Below are 24,884 nucleotides of genomic sequence, written 5' to 3'. Positions count from 1 at the left end.
AGTGTATGTAAACTTCCGCCTCAACTGTATATCTAGTTTACTTTAGCTGTGCTTGATCGAGTTTGCCTGGCAGGCTCAATAAAACCCTCAAAGTATTTGAAAGAAAACAAATACTACTCTAACCCAGCCATCTGCCAGTGGCTCAAACCCTCTGCCATGTGCTGAGCCTTCCTCCCCCTGCCTCCTTGTCCATCCCCATGCTCTGCTCAGCCCAGCTCATCCCTCTAGCATCAAATGAGGAGCTAATGCCACTAAGCCACAGGGGTGGACTCTAACTCCACTGATAACAGCAGCTCAGCAGCTGTCTGACAGGCTTATCTCACTTTTCTTTTTAAATGTCTATTTTATTTAACTAGGCAAGTCAGTTTAGAACAAATTCTTAGTTACTATGACGGCCTAGGAACACTGTCTTGTTCAGGTACAGAACAACAGAGTTTTACCTTGTCAGCTCAGGGATTCGATCTAGCAACCTTTCGGTTACTGGCCCAATGCTTTAACCACTACGCTACCTGCCACCCCAATGACAAAGTACAAGAGGATCTAAACTGAGGCTAAATATATAACTTTCTCTCACAACTATATATCCATGCACTCAATCAGAAATACATTCACTGGTATATGTCGGCAATTCCAGCTGCTTCAGAGAGGATGATATTTCGAAAGGAATACATGTGAAAACAAACTAAGTGTGTGTGTGTGTGTGCTTGTATTACTATCCTTGTGGGTACCAGAGATCCCCAAAAGTCCCCACTAGGATAGTAAAACAAGTAAATTCTCCCTCGTGGGGACATTTCCGTCGAAGACAAAGGCTATTTTAGGCTTAGGGGTTAGATTTAGGGTTATGGTTAGACCAGGATTTTCAATGGAAATCAATTTTAGGCCCCCACAAGGACAGTAAAACATATGCTGTGTGCGTCAAATCTAATGTTATTGGTCACATACGCATGGTTAGCAGATGTTATTGCAAGTGTAGCGAAATGCTTGTGGGAGTGTGTGACACGTGTAGCGGATAGCTGTACCTAACGTGCTGCTTGAGGTGGCTGGATTTCTTATAGGCCTTGTTACAGCAGGGACACTTGTATGGCCGATCATTGTCCACCATCTCCAGGTACGTCTGAAAGGCCAGGCGAGGGTTCTGGGATTGGATGAGACCTGGGGAGGAGGGGACAATATGAACAAAGTGCGTGTGTGTGCGTGCTTGTGAGGGAGCGAGTGAGCATGCATGCGTTACCAAGGTCCGTGATAAGTATGGGCTCTTGCAGGGGGATATCAGGCAGAGGTATGTTGCTCTTGGACACCTTGGTTTTATGGGATTTGCGTGGGAACTTGTGCTTCTTCTGCTGCAGGCTCTTGAAGTGGGAGGCGATGTGTGTTTTTCTGTGGCCCGATGTACGGAAGATCTTGTCACAGTGAGGGCACGGGAACGGACGCACACCTGACAACAAGAACATAAACCTCAGTTAGCATGTAGAATTAAATTCAGACAATAACGAGAACAAACTGCATCAGTTTTGAAATGGAAATGTATTCATGTCAGTTTAATCAAGAGACAAGCTAGAGAAAATACAAACTTAAATAGTGTCGTATTGAGTAGGCCGAAATCGATTTAACGTACCAATGTCTCATTAAAGATTAGATAAAATCAAAAGAAACCTGTGGAACGCCAACCCCTAAAGTTGTCAGCATACTTCAGTTCGGCTAGCCGAACCAAACTAGCGTGCTGGCATTCTCCCTTAAAATACCTTTTGAAAAAAAATACATAATTTGTACTGTTTGTCCATTTTGAAATGCCATAGCTAGTATACGATTCATCAAAAAAGGTCTGAATTAATCTAACAAGAAATCAGTAATCCATTTTTGTTTTTGCCGAAAAGATCTTAGTCGCGAATTTACATCAAGCTAAGATGTTTGGTGCAGTATTTTCCAATAATTTAATTTTGCATGAAAACAAGTCGTCTCTCTTTGAATGACAAAGACTTTATTGAAGAATCCCTACTGTTGACCAATCACAGACGAAGGGGCGTAGACTCGGCTTGACTCCAGCTGCCAAAACTAACAAAATGTTGTCATAATATATGCACAAACTCGGAAGCATGACTAAACCACAGTAACCTAAATGTTGCATTGTTGTTGTTTTTTCTTAAATTAATATCCTTTTTTTTATATCATGCATTACGTAATTCAGAATCTAATCGTATGACATGTGAATAAATTAAATAAACTTGAATTTGAACTAAATCACAAAACACTCATAACAGCTCAGCTACACATGAAAACAAGTGTGTTTTCATGACCCGTTCCGTATAGACCTGGTCGGATTCAGACACGGTCTGATCCGAGTGATGGAAGCAGCAGAAAAGTCATTTTTAAGCTACTTGATTAACCCTAGCTGATAAAGCGCAAAAGAGGTGCAGCTCTAGCAGGAGGGGAAGGGCCATACTGTGAGTGAGTGACACAGGGAGCAGGGTGGGAGAGACAAGAGACAGCAACCAACCAACAAGCCGACTCGCACTATAGTAGACTAATAGCTGCCATAGCTAGGTTATTAATTATCAAATATGATTACGTAGTACCTGTCTTGACGTTAGCTAGTGTTAACAATTTATGTTATTCTTTAACACAGACCCCAAAGCAAACCAGGGGGAGGAAAATAGGTTTATTCGAAGAGGGCGGTAAATGGTCATTCTCCCCTGTCCTCAGTGATGCTCTCTCCAGTGATTATCTCCAATGGTTCTCTCACCAGAAAAAAGGACAGCATGTAGTTTTATAACCCAGCCCTAGCCTGTGGTTGACAAACTAGAATTCCTTGCAATAAAACTCACCAATGGCCAAATAACAAGTATCCTATTTCAGAAGACATATTCCCCCCATGTCTAGACTTCTAAATAACAACAACTACATGAGGAATATTAAGCAGCCGGTTGGCTCTTGGTCATTGTAGCCTATCCTTCTCCTTTAACTTTTAATTCTGTCATTTTCATTCCATCTTCTTTTGTATCGTCTAACTTTTGCCACTCACGGAGGGTCTATGACTGTAGCCTATTGCGGCTTTAATGACTTATGATTGCCTACAACAACAAGCTACACGCGCCAAAATCCTCTCTCGTGAACAGCAAGAGCAGCAGCATAAATGATATAATGTCTCTCTCGACTGCAGCAGTTGCGCTCGGATCGGTACGGGCCCTTTCGGACACGTCAGTTAACATTACACATACCCGAGACTTGTGACAATCATATTAGATCCGACCCAGACCCGTGTCATTATTTAGAATTCTGGATCCAGACTTTGCATCAATCAACTCTAACACCAACAGACGTTAAGGGCAACATTCTAAAAGACGAAGCCATACCAGTAATCAAATCTTCATGCAAATGAGAGATGAGGCCATGGGTTTAGAGGCATCTGGGTTAATTGTGTGTGTGTGTTAATTAAATAATTGTGGAAGGCCAAGCGTTACATAGCACCACATAATTCACCCAGACATCTTAATCTTGGCTGTGAAACTAAATGCCAACCACTGCAATCAGTGAAAGGGGACCACGAACGTCGCCTCTGTAAACAACCGCGTATCAAAAGCTTTACATCACACTATCTGTTCACCGGCAACACTAGGCTGATTAACGCTAATCATAGCTTGGGTGCACCACTGTGCATTCAATCTAAAACAGGGGTGCTCAACTACTATTTGAAAAGGTCTGGTCTTCCTAGGTGGCAAAGGTCCGGATGGATATTTATCAGCGTAGTAATAAACCCCTACCTCGCAACCCATACGACCCGAAACTGTTTAAACTGTTCACACACCTCGTTTGCGTAGAGAAAATATTTCCATTTTAAATTGGCTGCAATCTTACACCTTTTGCAATGGGGCGCGCGAGAAAATGTTGCAGTTTTAAAGCTAATTTAAAAGTAATTATACACCTTTTGCCATGGCTTGTATGTTCATAGGAGTGACTAAAAAACAAAACAAAAAAAATAAATTAAAAAATGGGCCCCCCCCGGGGATCGAGGCCTCTAGGAATCTAATCTGGCCATGATAACTACAGGATTTTGATAACTGGTTAGCCTAACTGACCTATCTAGCTAGCTAACATGGGCTAGTAGTTGATCAACTGGATATTTCTGACAGGTTATACAATGCTTTCACTGTATTCCCTTGACTAATTCCACATTTTGTTGTGTTAGAGAATTACTTCAAAATTAATAAAAAATAAAAAAATCCCCTCACCCATCTACACACAATATCCCATAATTTTGACACATTTATTAAAAATGAAATACAAAAATATCTAATTTACATAAGTATTCACACACCTGAGTCAATACACGTTACAGTCACCTTAGGCAGCGTTTACAGCTGTGAGTCTTTCTGGGTGAGTCTCTAAGTTTTGCACACCTGAATTGTAGAATATTTGCATTCTATATGTATTCTATATGTATTCTTTTGAAATTCTTCAAGAGCTGTCAAGTTGGTTGTTGATTATTGCTAGACATTTTCAAATCTTGCCATAGATTTTCAAGCCCAATTAAGTCAAAACTGTAACTAGGCCACTCAGGAACATTCAATGTCGTCTTGGTAAGCAACTCCAGTGTATATTTAATATTGTGTTTTAGGTGACAGTTGGAAAGCTGACTAAACCAGGTTTTCCTCAAGGAAATTTTGCATGTGCTTAGATCTATTCTGTTTCTTTTTATCCTAAAAATCAAACTCCCTAGTCCTTGCCGATGACAAGCATTCCATAACATGATGCAGCCACCACCATGCTTGCAAATATGAAGAGTGGTACTAAGTAATGTGTTGTGTTGGATTGGATTTGCCCAAACATAACGCTTTGTATTCAGGACATAAAGTTCATTTCTATGCCACATTTCTTGCAGTTTTACTTTAGTGCCTTATACAGGATGTGTGTATTCTGTACAGGCTTCCTTCTTTTCACTCTGTAATTTAGGTTAGTATTGTGGAGTAACTACAATGTTGATCCATCCTCAGTTCTCCTATCACAGCCATTAAACTCTGTTTTAGTCAACTATTGACCTTATGGTGAAAACCCTGAGCAGTTTCCTTCCTCTCCTGCATCTGAGTTAGGAAGGATCCTGGATGACTGTGTGATGATACTCTCGGTAGCCGATGTGAGAGAGACCTTTAAACAGGTCAACATTCACAAAGCCGCGGGGCCAGACGGATTACCAGGACGTGTTCACAAAACATGCGCTGACCAACTGGCAAGTGTCTTGATTGACATTTTCACCTTCTCCCAGACCGAGTCTGTAATACCTAAATGTTTCAAGCAGACCACCAAAGTCCCTGTGCCCAAAGAAGCAAAGGTAAATTATTACCGCCCCGTAGCACTCACGTCGGTAGCCATGAAGTGCTTTGAAAGGCTGGTCATGGCTCCCATCAACACCTTTATCACGGACACCCTAGACCCACGCCAATTCCCATAACGCCCCAACAGATCCACAGATTTCGCAATCTCAAACGCACTTCACAGTGCCCTTTCCCACCTGGATAAAAGGAACACCTATGTGAGAATAATGTTCATTGACTACAGCTCAGAGTTCAACACCATAGTGCCCACGAAGCTCATCACTAAGCTAAGGACCCTGGGACTAAACACCTCCCTCTGCAACTGGATCTTGGACTTCCTGACGGGCCACCCCCAGGTGGTAAGGGTAGGCAACAACACGTCTGCCACGCTAATCCTCAAAACTGGGGCCCCTCAGGGGTATGTACTCAGCCCCCTCCTGTACTCCCTTGTCACCCATGACTGCGTGGCCAAACACGACTCCAACACCATCATTAAGTTTGTTGACGACAACAGTGGTAGGCCTGATCACTGACAACGATGAGACATCCTATAGGGAGGAAGTCAGAGAACTGGCAGTGTGGTGCCAGGACAACAACCTCTCCCTCAACTTGAGCAAGACAAAGTAGCTGATTGTGTACTACGGGCTGGCCGAACAGGCCCCCATTAACATTGACGGGGCTGTAGTGAAGCGAGTCGAGAGTTTCAAGTCCCTTGGTGTCCACATCACCAATGAACTATCATGGTCCAAACACACCAAGACAGCCATGAAGAGGGCACGACAAAACCTATTCCCCCTTAGGAGTGAAAAGATTTGGCATGGGTCCCCAGATCCTCAAAAAGTTCTACAGCTGCACCATCGAGAGCATCCAGACCAGTTGCATCACCGCCTGGTATGGCAACTGCTCTGCCTCCAACCGTAAGGAGCTACAGAAGGTAGTGCGTACGGCCCAGTACATCACTGTGGCCAAGCTTCCTGCCATCCAGGACCAACATGTAGTTGAAGTCGGAAGTTTACATACACTTAGGTTGCAGTCATTAAAACTTGTTTTTCAACCACTCCACAAATTTCTTGTTTACAAACTAGTTTTGGCAAGTCGGTTAAGACATCTACTTTGTGCATGACAAGTAATTTTTCCAACAATTGTTTACAGACAGATTATTTCACTTATAATTCACTGTATCACAATTCCAGAGGGTCAAAAGTTTACATACACTAAGTTGACTGTGCCTTTAAACAGCTTGGAAAATACCAGAAAATGATGTAATGGCTTTAGAAGCTTCTTATAGGCTGATTGACATAATTTGAGTCAATTGGAGGTGTACCTGTGGATGTATCTCAAGGCCTACCTTCAGTGTCTCTTTGCTTGACATCATGGGAAAATCTAAAGAAATCAGCCAAGACCTCAGAAAAAAAATTGTAGACCTCCATAAGTCTGGTTCATCCTTGGGAGCAATTTCCAAATGCCTGAAGGTACCACGTTCATCTGTACAAACAATAGTACACAAGTATAAACACCATGGGACCACGCAGCCGTCATACCGCTCAGGAAGGAGACAAGTTCTGTCTCCTAGAGATTAAAGTAATTTGGTGCGAAAAGTGCAAATCAATCCCAGAACAGCAGCAAAATACCTTGTGAAGATGCTGGAGGAAACAAAAGTTTTTATATGAAAGTATAGATACAGTTGGGCAAAAAAGTATTTAGTCAGCCACCAATTGTGCAAGTTCTCCCACTTAAAAAGATGAGAGAGGCTTGTAATTTTCATCATAGGTACACTTCAACTATGATGGACAAAATGAGAAAGAAAAAAATCCAGAAAATCACATTGTAGGATTTTAATGAATTTATTTGCAAATTATGGTGAACGAGTAAAACGAGTCCTATTTTGACACAACCTGAAAGGCCGCTTAGCAAGGAAGAAGCCACTGTTCCAAAACTGCCATAAAAAAGCCAGACTACGGTTTGCAACTGCACATGGGGACAAAGATCGTACTTTTTGGAGAAATGTCCTCTGGTCTGATGAAAAAAATATATAACTGTTTGGCCATAATGACCATTGTTAAGTTTGGAGGAAAAAGGGGGAAGCTTGCAAGCCGAAGAACATCATCCCAACCGTGAAGCACGGGGGTGGCAGCATCATGTTGTGGGGGTGCTTTGCTGCAGGAGGGACTGGTGCACTTCACAAAATAGATGGCATCATGACGGAGGGAAAATAATGTGGATATATTGAAGCAACATCTCAAGACATCAGTCAGGAAGTTCAAGCTTGGTCGCAAATGGGTCTTCCAAATGGGCAATGACCCCAAGCATACTTCCAAAGTTGTGGCAAAATGGCTTAAGGACAACAATGTCAAGGTATTGGAGTGGCCATCACAAAGCCCTGACCTCAATCCTATAGAAAATTTGTGGGCAGAACTGAAAAGGCGTGTGCGAGCAAGGATGCCTACAAACCTCAGTTACACCAGCTCTGTCAGGAGGAATGGCCCAAAATTCACCCAACTTATTGTGGGAAGCTTGTGGAAGGCTACCTGAAACGTTTAACCCAAGTTAAACAATTTAAAGGCAATGCTACCAAATACTGAATGAGTATGTAAAACTTCTGACCCACTGGGAATGTGATGAAATAAATAAAAGCTGAAATAAATAATTCTCTCTACTATTATTCTGACATTTCACATTCTTAAAATAAAGTGGTGATCCTAACTGACCAAAGACGGGGAGGTTTTACTAGGATTAAATGTCAGGAATTGTGAAAAACTAAGTTTAAATGTATTTTGCTAAGGTGTATGTAAACTTCCAACTTCAACTGTAATAGGCAGTGTCAGATGAAAGCCCATAAAATTGTCAGAGACTCCAGTCACCCAAGTCATAGACTGTTTTCTCTGCTACCGTATGGCAAGCGGTACCAGAGCGTCAAGTCTAGGACCAAAAGGCTCCGAAAAGCTTCTACCCCCAAGCCATAAGACTGCTGATCAATGAATCAAATGGCCACCAGACTATTTACATTGACATCCCCCCTTCCCCTCCATTTGTTTTGTACACTGCTGCTACTCGCTGTTTATTATCTATGCATAGTCACTTCACCCCTACATGTACAAATGACCTCAACTAACCTGTACCCCCGCACACTGGCACGGTATCGGTACCCCCATGTATATAGCCTCGTTATTGTTATTTTATTCTGTTACTTTTTATTTTTTACTTTAGTTTATTTGGTAAATATTTTCTTAACTCTTCTTGAACTGCACTGTTGGTTAAGGGCTTGTAAGTAATCATTTCACGGTAAGGTCTACACTTGTTGAATTCAGCGCAAATAAAGTTTGATTTGATCCCTTTATCTTTGTAGTGACTGGGTGTATTGACACACCATTCAACATGTAATTAATAACTTCAACATGCTCAAAGGGTTATATAATCAAATGCTTTTTTGTTTTTACCCATCGACCAATACGTGCCCTTCTTTGCAAGGCATTGAAAAACTTCCCTCGTCTTTGTGGCTGAATCTGTTTTTCAAATCATATTTATTTGTCACATACATATGGTTAGCAGATGTTAATGCGAGTGTAGCGAAATGCTAGTGCTTCTAGTTCCGACAATGCAGTAATAACCAACAAGTAATCTAACCTAACAATTCCAAAACTACTACCTTATACACACAAGTGTAAAGGGATAAAGAATATGTACATAAAGATAAATGAATGAGTGATGGTACAGAACAGCATAGGCAAGATGCAGTAGATGGTATCGAGTACAGTACAGTGCCTTGCGAAAGTATTCGGCCCCCTTGAACTTTGCGACCTTTTGCCACATTTCAGGCTTCAAACATAAAGATATAAAACTGTATTTGTTTGTGAAGAATCAACAACAAGTGGGACACAATCATGAAGTGGAACGACATTTATTGGATATTTCAAACTTTTTTAACAAATCAAAAACTGAAAAATTGGGCGTGCAAAATTATTCAGCCCCTTTACTTTCAGTGCAGCAAACTCTCTCCAGAAGTTCAGTGAGGATCTCTGAATGATCCAATGTTGACCTAAATGACTAATGTTGATAAATACCATCCATCTGTGTGCAATCAAGTCTCCGTATAAATGCACCTGCACTGTGATAGTCTCAGAGGTCTGTTAAAAGCGCAGAGAGCATCATGAAGAACAAGGAACACACCAGGCAGGTCCGAGATACTGTTGTGAAGAAGTTTAAAGCCGGATTTGGATACAAAAAGATTTCCCACGCTTTAAACATCCCAAGGAGCACTGTGCAAGCGATAATATTGAAATGGAAGGAGTATCAGACCACTGCAAATCTACCAAGACCTGGCCATCCCTCTAAACTTTCAGCTCATACAAGGAGAAGACTGATCAGAGATGCAGCCAAGAGGCCCATGATCACTCTGGATGAACTGCAGAGATCTACAGCTGAGGTGGGAGACTCTGTCCATAGGACAACAATCAGTCGTATATTGCACAAATCTGGCCTTTATGGAAGAGTGGCAAGAAGAAAGCCATTTCTTAAAGATATCCATAAAAAGTGTTGTTTAAAGTTTGCCACAAGCCACCTGGGAGACACACCAAACATGTGGAAGAAGGTGCTCTGGTCAGATTAAACCAAAATGGAACTTTTTGGCAACAATGCAAAACGTTATGTTTGGCGTAAAAGCAACACAGCTGAACACACCATCCCCACTGTCAAACATGGTGGTGGCAGCATCATGGTTTGGGCCTGCTTTTCTTCAGCAGGGACAGGGAAGATGGTTAAAATTGATGGGAAGATGGATGGAGCCAAATACAGGACCATTCTGGAAGAAAACCTGATGGAGTCTGCAAAAGACCTGAGACTGGGACGGAGATTTGTCTTCCAACAAGACAATGATCCAAAACATAAAGCAAAATCTACAATGGAATGGTTCAAAAATAAACATATCCAGGTGTTAGAATGGCCAAGTCAAAGTCCAGACCTGAATCCAATCGAGAATCTGTGGAAAGAACTGAAAACTGCTGTTCACAAATGCTCTCCATCCAACCTCACTGAGCTCGAAGTGTTTTGCAAGGAGGAATGGGAAAAAATGTCAGTCTCTCGATGTGCAAAACTGATAGAGATATACCCCAAGCGACTTACAGCTGTAATCGCAGCAAAAGGTGGCGCTACAAAGTATTAACTTAAGGGGGCTGAATAATTTTGCACGCCCAATTTTTCAGTTTTTGAATTGTTATAAAAGTTTGAAATATCCAATAAATGTCGTTCCACTTCATGATTGTGTCCCACTTGTTGTTGATTCTTCACAAAAAAATACAGTTTTATATCTTTATGTTTGAAGCCTGAAATGTGGCAAAAGGTCGCAAAGTTCAAGGGGGCCGAATACTTTCGCAAGGCACTGTATATACATATGAGATGAGTAATGTAGGGTATGTAGACAAAGTGGCATCGTTTAAAGTGGCTAGTGATACGTATTACATAAAGATGCAGTCGATGATATAGGGTACAGTATATACATATACATATGAGATGAGTAATGTAGGGTATGTAAACATTAAGTAGCATTGTTTAAAGTGGCTAGTGATATATTTTACATACATTTCCATCAATTCCCATTATTAAAGTGGCTGGAGTTGAATCAGTGTGTTGGCAGCAGCCACTCAATGTTAGTGGTGGCTGTTTAACAGTCTGATGGCCTTGAGATAGAAGCTGTTTTTCAGTCTCTCGGTCCCAGCTTTGATGCACCTGTACTGACCTCGCCTTCTGGATGATAGCGGGGTGAACAGGCAGTGGCTCGGGTGGTTGTTGTCCTTGATGATCTTTACGGGCTTCCTGTGACATCGGGTGGTGTAGGTGTCCTGGAGGGCAGGTAGTTTGCCCCCAGTGATGCATTGTGCAGACATCACTACCCTCTGGAGAGCCTTACGGTTGTGGGCTGGAGCAGTTGCCGTATCAGGCGGTGATACGACAGGATGCTCTCGATTGTGCATCTGTAGAAGTTTGTGAGTGCTTTTGGTGACAAGCCAAATTTCTTCAGCGTCCTGAGGTTGAAGAGGCGCTGCTGCGCCTTCTTCACGACTGTCTGTGTGGGTGGACCATTTCAGTTTGTCCGTGATGTTTACGCCGAGACACTTAAAACTTATTTTCCTGACACCACACTCCGAGGGCCCTCACCTCCTCCCTGTAGGCCGTCTCGGCGTTGTTGGTAATCAAGCCTACCACTGTAGTATCGTCCGCAAACTTGATGATTGAGTTGGAGGCGTGCATGGCCACTGATCGACTAAGAGTAGGGCTGTTGCGGTGACCGTATTATCTCCACACCGGTGGTCACGAGTCATGAAGGCAGTGAAATCCCACATAACCATTTAGTCACGGTAATTAGGCTTCTCCAAGCTCTGATGCTGCTGATGGTCATTAGCAGCCTGCCAAACTTGCTAACTGACTGGTACTCAAGCACTCTATTGTCCCTCTAATCACTCTGACATCAATGCAAATTTAATCGAAAATCTAAACAAACGCTTCATGAGAGCCCATGAGCTCATGTTGCGAAACAGTTCTGTAGGCTATGGAATTGCGTGAGAAAACAGAGTAATGGCCTATATTAAAAGAGGAGGATCCCATCAGCTTTCTATAGGCTAGCCCTACTATTTTAATTTCTCAACTTTCCTAATATTAAGCAAATATAAGGCACATTGCTTATCTTTACAACAGGAGTATAGTCTACCTGGCTGGCATGAAAATTAACCACAAGAAAATCCTCCATTCGTTATTTAACTGTAGAGATATTTTTTCCCATGCCCCTGTTTTGAGACAGGGGCATGATAATGGTCCATTCTAAATCAAATTCCACACACATATTATTTAGTATATGTAAATACAAGACTAAATCAATAATAGTCTGATGGGTGCCAATATTAGCATATCACATGTGAATTATATATTATCACTTGTGAATGATGCCCCAGCGTAAGGCAATGCCTTTTTTTTGTGCAACTTTTTCTAATCAAAATCGCACACCTCATGTAGCCTAGCCCATAGGCCTATATGTTTTGACAAGGTTTGTATCACAACTAAAGTGGCCAAATAACTTAAATAACTTTAAGGTGACTTAAAATGAAGCACATTAATCTGCTTGGCATGGGGTGTAGAACCTTACATAAGCAATGAAAGTTTCAACTTTGGGGAAGATCATTTTCACCACAAAAAAAAATGTTACCTTTATAATAAAAGGCATTACATGCATATTTGCATTTGCGGTCACTTTTGATAATGGTGATGTCCCCGCTAATGGAAGATTTGCGCATATAGCCTACAACTGCGTGCGTATTGCTGAGCTTATAATGTGAAGAAATAGCCAAATAGCTTATCAACATTTTAAGCTAAACGTTCTGATCTGTTGCTTCAGCCTCATTGAGTAAAACTGTTTTTTTTATGCTAGTGGTTGTATTAATTTGGGATCTATTGTGTCCCAAAACTGTCCCAGACTATGTATGGAATATTTACTTCTCGTACAGAATAGGTCAACTTGTCTTAGTAGATTGACATAGGCTAGTGCTTTTGCTGTTCGTTAGGTCTACTCATCTTGTTGACAGACAAAAGTTTGGACACAGCTACTCATTCAAGGGTTTTTCTTTTCTTTTTTTACTATTGTCTACATGGTAGAAACTATGAAACTATGAAATAACACATATGGAATCATGTAGTAACCAAAAAAAAGTGTTTGCACATTCCTGGCATTCTCTCAACCAGCTTCATGCATTGTAAAAATGCATTTGTGGAATTTCTTTCCTTCTTAATGTGTTTGATCAGTTGTGTTGTGACAAGGTACGGGTGGTATACAGAATATAGCCCTATTTGATGAAAGACCAAGTCCATATTATGGCAAAAACAGCTCAAATAAGCAAAGAGAAACGACAGTCCATCCTTTAAGAAATGAAGGTCAGTCAATCCGGAAAATCTAAGAACTTTGAACGTTTCTTCGCAAAAACCATCAAGCTATGATGAAACTGGCTATCATGAGGACCGCCACAGGAAAGAAAGACCCAGCGTTACCTCTGCTGCAGAGGATAAGTTCATTAAAGTTACCAGCCTCAGAAATTGCAGCCCAATTAAATGCTTCACAGAGTTCAAGTAACAGACATCTCAACATCAACTGTTCAGAAGAGACCGCGTTAAACCCTTCACGATCGAATTGGTGCAAAGAAACCACTATTAAAGGACACCAATAAGAGGAAGAGACTTGCTTGGGCCAAGAAACACAATCAATGGACATTAGACCAGTGGAAATATGTCCTTTGGTCTTACGAGCACAAATTCGATTTTTGGTTCCAAACCCCATGTCGTTGTGAGACACAGAGTAGGTGAACGGATGATCTCCGCATGTGTGGTTCCCACCGTGAAGCGTGGAGAAGGTGGTGTGGGGGTGCTTTGCTGGTGACAATGTCAGTGATTTATTTAAAAATCACGGCACACTTAACCAGCATGGCTACCACAGCATTCTGCAGCGATACGCCATCCCATCTGGTTTGCGCTTAGTGGGACTATCATTTGTTTTTCAACAGGACAATGACCCAAAACACACTTCCAGGCTGTGTAAGGGCTATTTGACCAATAAAAGTGATGGAGTGCTGCATCAGATGACTTGACCTCCACAATCACCTGACCTCAATTTAATTGAGATGGTTTGGGAGAAGTTGGACTGCAAGAGTGAAGGAAAAGCTGCCAACAAGTGCTCAGCATATGTAGGAACTCCTTCAAGACTGTTGGAAAAACAATCCAGATGAAGCTGGTTGAGAGAATGCCAAACGTGTGCAATGCTGTCATCAAGGCAAAGTTTGGCTACTTTGAAGAAGCTAAAATCTCAAAACTATTTTGATTTAACACTTTTTTGGTTACTACATGATTCCATGTGTAATTTCATAGTTTTGATGTCTTCACTATTATTCTACAATGTAGGAAATAGTAAAAATAAAAGAAAAACCCTTGGATGTGTCAACTTTTGACTGGTACTGTAAATGTGGACAGTTCTTCCAATATCTTCAATATGCATCTCGGAATTGGATAAGAACGTGCGCAGTTGAGTCCCCGATGTGTCTGTCTTCACTTGTAGTCTGTGAGAACGACCCGATCACGTGATGGAGAGCCGTGTGAGTGAGAGGTGATTCGGAGCAGGCAGCACTCAGGGAGAAGGGCCGCAAAGGGCAGGGATTTTTTTAGGGTGCATTATGGCCACACAAAGCAGAGCTCATTCCTTTCAAGCTACTTTTTTCAAATCATCATTAGAGTCGCATCATGCAGCCTTACAATGTATTAAAATCAACACATATAGCCCAACGTCTGTAGAACAACTAAAGTTAAATTAATAACTCTAAATTAAGTATATAAGAGTGCCTATCGTATCTCTTTGTTAACTGCTCAACACAGAATAGCTATTTTATTCAGCTTTGTTTAATTGGATTCTTCACACTATAAAATAATGACAAAGAATTCAAAGCAAATCTTGTCTGCTAAATTAACGAGTGTAGCCCACAGCCACATGGCATAGCCAGATCAGGATCTAACATAAAGACATCTCAAAGTATGCCGTCCTTTTCTTTTGAAATAAACTACATTTTCTTCATATCATGTTTCTTTAGACCTGTCTAAAATAAATCATGTCTTTATTGTGAAGGTGTAGGCGATATTACATGGATTTATTAGACTTTTTAAAATATAGATGTTCCAAAGGTCTGCATCAGTGGCTTGTAGGCTGTGTGGAAGCCAGGAGATGCTGAATGTGTTTATGTTAATAAACGGTCAATTACCGTGAGACCGACAGTTATTTGCTTGACAATCACCGGCTGACAAAATTTTGGCGCCTCCACAGCCCTAACTAAGAAACCTGATAATTGTATGTGTGGGGTACACAGATTAGGTAGTCATTCAAAAATCATGTCAATCACTATTATTGCACACAGAGGGAGTCCATGCAACTTATTATGTAATATTTTTACTCCTGAACTTATTTAGGCTTTCCATAACAAAGGGGTTGAATAGTTATTGAATGAAGACATTTCAGCTTTTAATGAATGTATAAACATCTCTAAACATTATTCAACTTTGATATTATGGGATATATTGTTTGTAGGCCAGTGAAACAAAATCTCAATTTAATCAATGTTAAATTTAGGCTGTGTCTGTGAATATTTTCTGAAGGCACTGTAATTAATACACAAAAAAACAAGAGGACAAATAGGACAAATTAATTAAAGAAAATAGGACTTTCTCCCCCTTATAAGTCTAATAAATCGATGTAATCAAGTTAAATCGTCAAAACCAGATTATGACACCAACGTTAATAAATCTTAATCACAAATTCAGAATTATGTACAAAAGCAACCTTCCTGCAAACCTGACAACACAGTCACATGCATGACCATTATGGAGTGATATAGGTGCCAACAGGAACTAAATGTGTATCTACGAATACAATCAAAATATCACTTCATAATAACAACACAATAATATCACTCACCTGTATGTAGGCGCATGTGGACTTTCCTGCTTCCCGACGTGGAGAAGCACTTCATGCAGCACTGGCACTCGAAGGCCTTGATGCCTGTGTGCGTCTTCATGTGGGCAGTAAGGGTGCTCTTGACGGCAAAGGCGCGAAAGCACTGCTTGCACTTGAAGGGCTTCTCGTGTGTATGGATGCGGATGTGGCGCACCAGGTCGCTGGGCTTCTTGAACTCCTTGTTGCAGTAAGGGCAGCTGTGCCACCGCACGCCGTTCTCCTCCCTGATGGAGCCTAGGGGAAGAGGGGACAGAAAGAGGTGACATGGGTTGTGTTCTACTAGGCATCAAACGGAAGAAAATGGACTGAAACAGGGAGAGACTACCTGGATCTGTCCAATAACAACCATTCATTTTTGTGTTATGTTTCAAAACGTTTTGTTATAGGGTGCCCTAATGGATACGACACTGGTCCCACATGAGATGAGCAGGCACAGAGCTGAGACCAAATACACTTAAATTCAGGGAATCAATTGAAACTCTCAATATATAGCGCATTTGGAAAGTATTCAGACCCCTTGACTTTTTCCACATTTTGTTATGTTACAGCCTTATTCAACAATGATTTAAATTGTTTGTACCCCATAATGACAAAGCAAATGTTTGCACATTTATTATTTTTTTAAATGTCAAACTGAAATATCACATTTACTTAAGTATTTAGACCCTTTACTCCGTTCTTTGTTGAAGCACATTTGGCAGCAATTACAGCCTTGATTCTTCTTGGGTATGACGCTACAAGCTTGGCACACCTGTTTTCTGGGGAGGTCCTCCCAATCTTCTCTGCAGATCGTCTCAAGCTCGGTCAGGTTGGATGGGGAGCGTCGTTGCATAGCTATTTTCAGGTGCCTCCAGAGATGTTAGATTGGGTTCAAGTCCGGCTGGGCCACTCAAGGACATTCAGAGACTTGTCCCGAAGCCACTCCTGCGTTGTCTTGGCTGTGTGCTTAGGGTCGTTGTCCTGTTTGAAGGTGAACCTTCACCCCAATCTGAGGTCGTGAGTGCTCTGGAGCCGGTTTTCATCAAGGACCTCTGTACTTTGCTCTGTTCATCTTCCCCTCGATCCCGCAGGGATGGTTTCAGGTTTCCTTCAGACGTGACGTTTGGTATTCAGGCCAAGTAGTTCAATCATGGTTTCATCAGACCAGAGAATCTTGTTTCTCATGGTCAGAGTCGTTTAGGTGCCTTTTGGCAAACTAAGTGGGCTGTCATTTGCCTTTTAATGAGGAATGGCTTCCATCTGGCCACTCCACCACTAAGCCCTGATTGGTGGAGTGCTGCAGAGATTGTCCTTCTGGAAGGTTATCCCATCTCCTCAGAGGAACTCTGTCAGAGTTACCAAGTTCTTGGTCACCTCCCTGACCAAGGCCCTTTTCCCCCGATTTCTCAGTCTGGCCAGGTGGCCAGCTCTAGGAAGAGTCTTGGTGGTTCCAAACTTCTCCTATTTAAGAATGAAGGCCACTGTGTTCTTGGGGACCTTCAATGCTGTAGACATTTTTTGGCAGACCTTCCCCAGATCTGTGCCTCGACACAATCCTGTCTTTATGTACAATTCCTTCGGCCTCATGGCTTGGTTTTTGCTCTGACGTGCACTGTCAACTGTGGGACCTTACATAGACAGGTGTGTGCCTTTCCAAATCATGTCCAATCAATTTAATTTACCACAGGTGGACTCCAATCAAGTTGTAGAAACATCTCAAGGATGACCAATGGAAACAGCATGCACCTGAGCTCAATTTCAAGTCTACTAGCAAAGGGTCTGAATACATGTAAACAAAGTATTTCTGTTTTTTAATTTTTAATACTTAAAAAAATGAAACTCATTATTGGGTATTGATGAGGAAAAACATTTATTTAACGCATTTTAGAATAAGGCTGTAACGTCGCAAAATGTGGAAAAAGGGAAGGGGTCTGAATACTTTCCGAATGCACTGTGTGCAATATACCTGTTTATGGTCAATGGACATTTAACAAGCAAGTAAATTGATGGAGTTGAAATGGAACTGAGAGACGGTGACATACACAAGCACACATGGACGTTATTTGGGGTATGCCCTACCTGGCATCTGTACAGGTTTTCTGAAGATACTTTTCTTCTCCTTCTTGGTGGTTTTGTCCTGGCCTGGTAACTTCTTACTGTCAGGTAAAGCCCCCTCGGCGGCATGGCTCTGAGTCTGTCTGGCCACTCCGTTGGTCTGGGACTGAACCACGCTCAACCCACTGTTCTCCAGGGCTTGCTGTGTGGGTTTAGGGGTGACAGGGTTTAACAAAAACTGTGACTAATACTATGTATCAGTACATTTTCCCATCCATAGTATTGGGCAATACTGTGCTGTATGCCGAGCTAGGCTTCATGACACTAGGGATTAACATCGGTAACCGGGATCCCGGGACTGTCCTGGGCCCACTCTTTACATTTCCCAAAAAAAGGGAAATTACAACACTTTCCCCCAATGTCCCACTAATGCAATTCCCCGAAATACACAACAGTCAGGATTTTTCAAACGAGACAGGAGTGAGGATTTTGGGTTTCAGTGGAATTGGGACGATAGGAAGATAGCCTAGGCTCTATATAAGGCTACTACGTAAGACAATAGATAACTAATACACTTGATTTAGACTACATTATTTCATGCTAAATGTTTCTGATCAGTGAACGAATAAAAATGAGCTTCCGCTTCCACTTGTCCAGCCAGAGATCAATTAACCAAATATACAGACAGACAAACAAAATCACATTGATTGATTATGAGACAAGTCCCAGGCTTTTGGACGGGAGTAAGACAGGCTACTACGCAAGTGAAGAGCAAAATCCACTTGTATAACATGCTAGCAAAATGTTCAGATCAGCTAATATAATGAGCAAACTAGTATAAAGATGATCATTAGCACTCACCTCAATTTAGCTAACATTTCCCCAGCTTAATTGTTACCAAATATCCAAATGGAGATTCAGTGAGAAAGAAAAAAATCCCCCACGCTTGTCTCAAAGCAGTGCGATGGCTTGTCCCAATCAAAACAGTGCCGAAATGATCACCTAGGTGACCACACACACACACACGACTATTGCTTTAAATGAGTATAAAAAGGTTGGATATTTTCATCATTCAGTCCAAGCAAGAATTTGATACATGCCTTCAATTGCATTAGCCTACTTTATTTTAATTTTTTCATCATTCAGTTGATCATAACTAAGGTGAGTTTTTCTCTCTGTGCTTTTTCTAGGGCAATGGCTGTTTCCCTGTCTCCTCACTCCGCTGCCGTCCACCTCTGCCGCGTTGTTCTCAACACCAGTTTAAATCAATATAACCTACTGTTTTCTAGAAATCAGTACCAGAAGTCCTCACAAGAATAGTAGACTAAAATTAGTAGATTCAGAGAAATTCTAACATTTTGCCGGTCCTCACTTGTAAAAAGGCTATTTTAGGCTTAGGGGTTAAGTTTAAGGTAAGGGTTACAATTAGGGTTAAGGTTAGGGTAAGGTTTAGGGACAATAGGACTTTGAATTGGTCCCCAAAAAGTTCTCTCAAGTATAGTAAGACAGCTGTGTATGTACATGTACGCGTGAGTGAGTGCTTTCGGGTGTCAGTGCGTGTACACTTTTGCGCATGTGTATCTACGTGTATTCCTGTGTTATGGTTCCCACCTGTAGGATGTCCTGGTTGATGGCTGTCTCCAAGGTGATGGTCTGTTCTTGGGGCTGTGACTGGGTCCCCTCCCCTGTCACCTGCTCTGACAGCTCTAGGAGCTGCTGGATCACGTCAGTCACCACCTCGCTGCCCTCTGACCCCGCCACTCCCTGACCCGACTCCTCCACCTCCTACGGGACAGCGAGGGAGGGTGAAGGTGGAGAGAATAAGAGGAGAAAAGGGAATACTGAGAATGTCAGAGATGAGCTGATCTGAGCAGCGCAGAGCATTTTCTATCTTGTTTTGTTTTTTGCAGTGCATCAGAGATGAGCAAATTTTTATGGAAGCCTAGTTCACCTAATTAATAGTGTATCTGAACACCTGATTTTCAAGGTTCCATTTACTTACAAAAACACGATGACATATTATGAAAATGAGAGGCTTTTTTATATTGAGACCCACTCTGAAATAATCACATAAAAATCTGCATGTAGTGGTAGAGCTACAGGGAAGTCCCAGTGTGGGAGTGTGTGTCTGATCCCTCAGCATCAAGCTAGCTGCAGTGTGAGGCAGCAAACTGAATGCAGAGGTCAGAAACCGAATCAGGAGAAACTTCTAGAAGTTCATATCATCTGCATGCACTCACTCACCTGTGTGTTGGCCGATTCCTCGATGAGCAAGATGTGCATCTTGCTGATGTGGGCATTGAGACTGCCCAGCTTTTTGAACACACAGCTACAGTCCATGCATGGGAACAGTGGCACTCCCGTAAGCTGAAGAGACACATATACAGGAAACAAAGTCAGTACACATACAACTGTGATTATCAATTAATATTAATGTGCTGTTAAAGGCCTAAATGCTTTCATTGGATATGATGCCATTGGGAATTAGCTGAAGTCTGCATTCTTAGTACATTTTTATATTAAAAATAAATTATTTTGCATTAGGTAAAAACAATACAAAATGACCTAATACCATGTCATTATAATTTAATACCAACTACGATATACAGTGCACTGAGTGTACAAAACATTAGGAACACCTTCCTAATATTGAGTTGCTCCTCCCACTTTTGCCCTCAGAATAGCCTCAATTCATTGGGGCATAGGTGTCGAAAGCATTTCACAGGGATGCTGGCCTATGTTGACTCCAATGCTTCCCACAGTTGTGTCAAGTTGCCTGTATTTCCTTTGGGTAGGTTCTTGATACACACAGGAAACTGTGAAAATAACTGCAACGCTGCTGGGTTTGACACTCAAACCAGTGCGCCTGGCACCTTTTTATTTTTAATTTTTAATTTATCCGTTACTTTACCAGGTAAGTTGACTGAGAACACGTTCTCATTTGCAGCAACGACCTGGGGAATAGTTACAGGGGAGAGGAGGGGGATGAATGAGCCAATTATTAACTGGGGATTATTAGGTGACCACGATGGTGAGGGCCAGATTGGGAATTTAGCCAGGACACCAGGGTTAACACCCCTACTCTTACGATAAGTGCCATGGGATCTTTAATGACCTCAGAGAGTCAGGACACCCGTTTAACGTCCCATCCGAAAAACGGCACCCTACACAGGGCAGTGTCCCCAATCTGGGGCATTGGGATATTTTTTTTTTAGACCAGAGGAAAGAGTGCCTCCTACTGGCCCTCCAACACCACTTCCAGCAGCATCTGGTCTTCCACCCAGGAACTGACCAGGACCAACCCTGCTTAGCTTCAGAAGCAAGCCAGCAGTGGTATGCAGGGTGGTAATGCTGCTGGCTCAATTACCTATTAACAAAACCCATTCAAAAGGCACAGAAGTATTTTTTTTATTTAACCTTTATTTAACTAACTAAAAAAAATCCCAATGCCCCAGGACACTGCCCTGTGTAGAGTGCCATCTTTCGGATGGGACGTTAAACGGGTGTCCTGACTCTTTGAGGTCATTAAAGATCCCATGGCACTTATTGTAAGTTTGTAAGTGTAGGTGTGCCCCGGTGTCCTGGCTAAATTCCCAATCTGGCCCTTAAACCATCATGGTCACCTAATAATCCCCAGTTTACAATTGGCTCATTCATCCCCCTCTCCCCTGTAACTATTCCCCAGGTCGTTGCTGTAAATGAGAACGTGTTCTCAGTCAACTTAACTGGTTAAATAACGGATAAATAAATAAATAATAAATAAACTAGGCAAGTCAGTTAAGAACACATTCTTATTTACAATGACGGCCTAGAAACAGTGGGTTAACTGCCTTGTTCAGGGGCAGAACGACAGATTTGTACCCAACGCTCTAACCACTAGGCTACCTGCCACCCATTTTGTCCTGCCCATTCACCCTCTGAATGGCACACATACACAACCAATTGTTACAAGACTTAAAAATCCTTCTTTAACCCGTCTCCTCCCCTTCATCTACAATGATTGAAGTGGATTTAACAAGTGACAATAAGGGATCATAGCCTTCACCTGGATTCACCTGGTCAGTCCATGCCATGGAAAGAGCAGGTGTTCCTAACTGTATATATTATACATATTGTATCTTCAGCCAAGAGGGATATTACAAATATTCATCTTCTGATTATTTTAAAGGGCAATCTAATATAAGGCAGCGATTAGGATAGAGAACAATTTCATGCAAAAACTTTGGGGTAATCTAAAAACAGTCCCACTTCCCTGTCCATATTCTTCTGCTTATGAAATGTATTCCCACTCACATTTGACTTTAATATATTCATAAAGTCCGTTCATAAAGCTGAGGTCCTGACTGCCAGAGTATGTGGAGGAACACTCGTGAGAATCACATGCATTATTCAAATATGTTGAACAGCTGCGGTTTGGGGCTTCAGGGGAGATTCAATCAACTCACTGCATCATTGCCAGTTAGCGTTTTTTGTCCGTCAGTGCTACGGACGCTCTTTAAAATCTCTTCCCCATTTGTTAAAAAAATAATAATAATTTCACGGGCTCCGTAAAAAATGTTTGGTTGATATAATTATCACATGTATTTGTTGTGAGGGGTGGGGAAAATTGAAAGGCTAGCTGATTAAGTTGGCCACTCAAAAAGGACAAAGCCTCACATTTGCATGTCCTCATTTGCACAGATGTAAATAATGGTGACTAGCGGACACAAATACTATGAAAGTAGCACTCAGGTCCAGAAGAGTGTACAGTCAGTCACTCACTCAAAACATCTGCCTATAAACACCAACTCCTAGACTGCAATCATCAACCAGAATTACCCTGAGACTGCTTTCCATTTAAGCTCATTATTTTCCCATGGAACGTCAAATACAGTGGGGCAAAAAAAGTATTTAGTCAGCCACCAATTGTGCAAGTTCTTCCCACTTAAAAAGATGAGAGAGGCCTGTAATTTTCATCATAGGTACACTTCAACTATGACAGACAAAATGAGGAAAAAAAATCCAGAAAATCACATTGTAGGATTTTAATGAATTTATTTGCAAATTATGGTGGAAAATAAGTATTTGTTCAATAACAAAAGTTTCTCAATACTTTGTTATATACCCTTTGTTGGCAATGACAGAGGTCAAACGTTTTCTGTAAGTCTTCACAAGGTTTTCACACACGGTTGCTGGTATTTTGGCCCATTCCTCCATGCAGATCTCCTCTAGAGCAGTGATGTTTTGGGGCTGTTGCTGGGCAACACGGACTTTCAACTCCCTCCAAAGATTTTCTATGGGGTTGAGATCTGGAGACTGGCTAGGCCACTCCAGGACCTTGAAATGCTTCTTACGAAGCCACTCCTTCGTTACCCGGGCGGTGTGTTTGAGATCATTGTCATGCTGAAAGACCCAGCCACGTTTCATCTTCAATGCCCTTGCTGATGGAAGGAGGTTTTCACTCAAAATCTCACGATACATGACCCCATTCATTCTTTCCTTTACACGGATCAGTCGGCCTGGTCCCTTTGCATAAAAACAGCCCCAAAGCATGATGTTTCCACCCCCATGCTTCACAGTAGGTATGGTGTTCTTTGGATGCAACGCAGCATTCTTTGTCCTCCAAACACGACAAGTTGAGTTTTTACCAAAAAGTTATATTTTGGTTTCATCTGACCATATGACATTCTCCCAATCTTCTTCTGGATCATCCAAATGCTCTCTAGCAAACTTCAGATGGGCCTGGACATGTACTGGCTTAAGCAGGGGGACACGTCTGGCACTGCAGGATTTGAATCCCTGGCGGCGTAGTGTGTTACTGATGGTAGTCTTTGTTACTTTGGTCCCAGCTCTCTGCAGGTCATTCACTAGGTGTGGTTCTGGGATTTTTGCTCACCGTTCTTGTGATCATTTTGACCCGACGGGGTGACATCTTGCGTGGAGCCCCAGATCCAGGGAGATTATCAGTGGTCTTCCATTTACTAATAATTGCTCCCACAGTTGATTTCTTCAAACCAAGCTGCTTACCTATTGCAGATTCAGTCTTCCCAGCCTGTTGCAGGTCTACAATTTTGTTTCTGGTGTCCTTTGACAGCTCTTTGGTCTTGGCCATAGTGGAGTTTGGAGTGTAACTGTTTGAGGTTGTGGACAGGTGTCTTTTATACTGATAACAAGTTCAAACAGGTGCCATTAATACAGGTAACAAGTGGAGGACAGAGGACCCTCTTAAAGAAGAAGTTACAGGTCTGTGAGAGCCAGAAATCTTCCTTGTTTTTAGGTGACCAAATACTTATTTTCCAACACATCCTACAATGTGATTTTCTTTTCTCATTTTGTCTGTATTAGTTGAAGTGTACCTATGATGAAAATTATAGTTCTCTCTCATCTTTTTAAGTGGGAGAACTTGCACAATTGGTGGCTGACTAAATACTTTTTTGCCCCACTCTATGTGACAATATCACAGATGTGTGCAATGTTGCTACATCAGTAATATAAGCTTCTGTTTCATAATAAAGTTCTATATTATTTCTGTATATCTAACTGATTAAAGACAAAAAGGGGGGGGGGGGGGTCAAAGGTCTGAAGACACAAGACCCTCCCCATATCAAATCCATTTCTTACTAATGACAATGTATGATTTGTCTGTCACCTAAATGGCATATACAGTGGGGTCCGAAATTAGGGACACCCTTGATTAAGATCAGTGGTGGAAAAAGTACCCAATTATCATACTTGAGTAAAAGATAACTTAATAGAAAATGACTCAAGTGGGCCTCCCGGGTGGCGCAGTGGTTAAGGGCGCTGTACTGCAGCGCCAGCTGTGCCATCAGAGTTCCTGGGTTCGCGCCCAGGCTCTGTCGTAACCGGCCGCGACTGGGAGGCGACGCACAATTGGCCTAGCGTGTCTCATCGGTAGGTGTCTCATCGCGCACCAGCGACTCCTGTGGCGGGCTGGGCGCAGTGTGCGCTAACCAAGGTGGCTTCCGGGTTGGATGCGTGCTGTGTTAAGAAGCAGTGCGGCTTGGTTGGGTTGTGTA

General features: G+C 42.0%; 1 protein-coding gene across 5 annotated transcripts in view; it reads right to left on the bottom strand.

Moving 5' to 3' along the window:
* Window positions 1–24,884, bottom strand: part of LOC110489640 (zinc finger protein 236) — a 106,740-nt gene that overhangs the window by 68,747 nt on the left and 13,109 nt on the right. For all 5 annotated transcript variants that reach the window (XM_036948247.2, XM_090199461.1, XM_036948253.2 and 2 more), the window contains exons 7-12: window positions 20,113–20,235; window positions 19,480–19,653; window positions 17,893–18,070; window positions 15,796–16,068; window positions 1,232–1,435; window positions 1,020–1,152 (exon numbers count right to left, since the gene is read on the bottom strand). In XM_036948247.2, the coding sequence (XP_036804142.1) occupies window positions 1,020–1,152; window positions 1,232–1,435; window positions 15,796–16,068; window positions 17,893–18,070; window positions 19,480–19,653; window positions 20,113–20,235 (1,085 nt within the window). The remainder of the gene's footprint in view (window positions 1–1,019; window positions 1,153–1,231; window positions 1,436–15,795; window positions 16,069–17,892; window positions 18,071–19,479; window positions 19,654–20,112; window positions 20,236–24,884) is intronic.

Source organism: Oncorhynchus mykiss, chromosome 2 (assembly GCF_057628025.1).
Source record: "Oncorhynchus mykiss isolate SJ-2025 chromosome 2, ASM5762802v1, whole genome shotgun sequence".
Classification (NCBI taxonomy): Eukaryota; Metazoa; Chordata; class Actinopteri; order Salmoniformes; family Salmonidae; genus Oncorhynchus; species Oncorhynchus mykiss.
The sequence above is the reverse complement of the archived record's forward strand: the minus strand, read 5'-3'. Positions and strand labels throughout refer to the sequence as shown.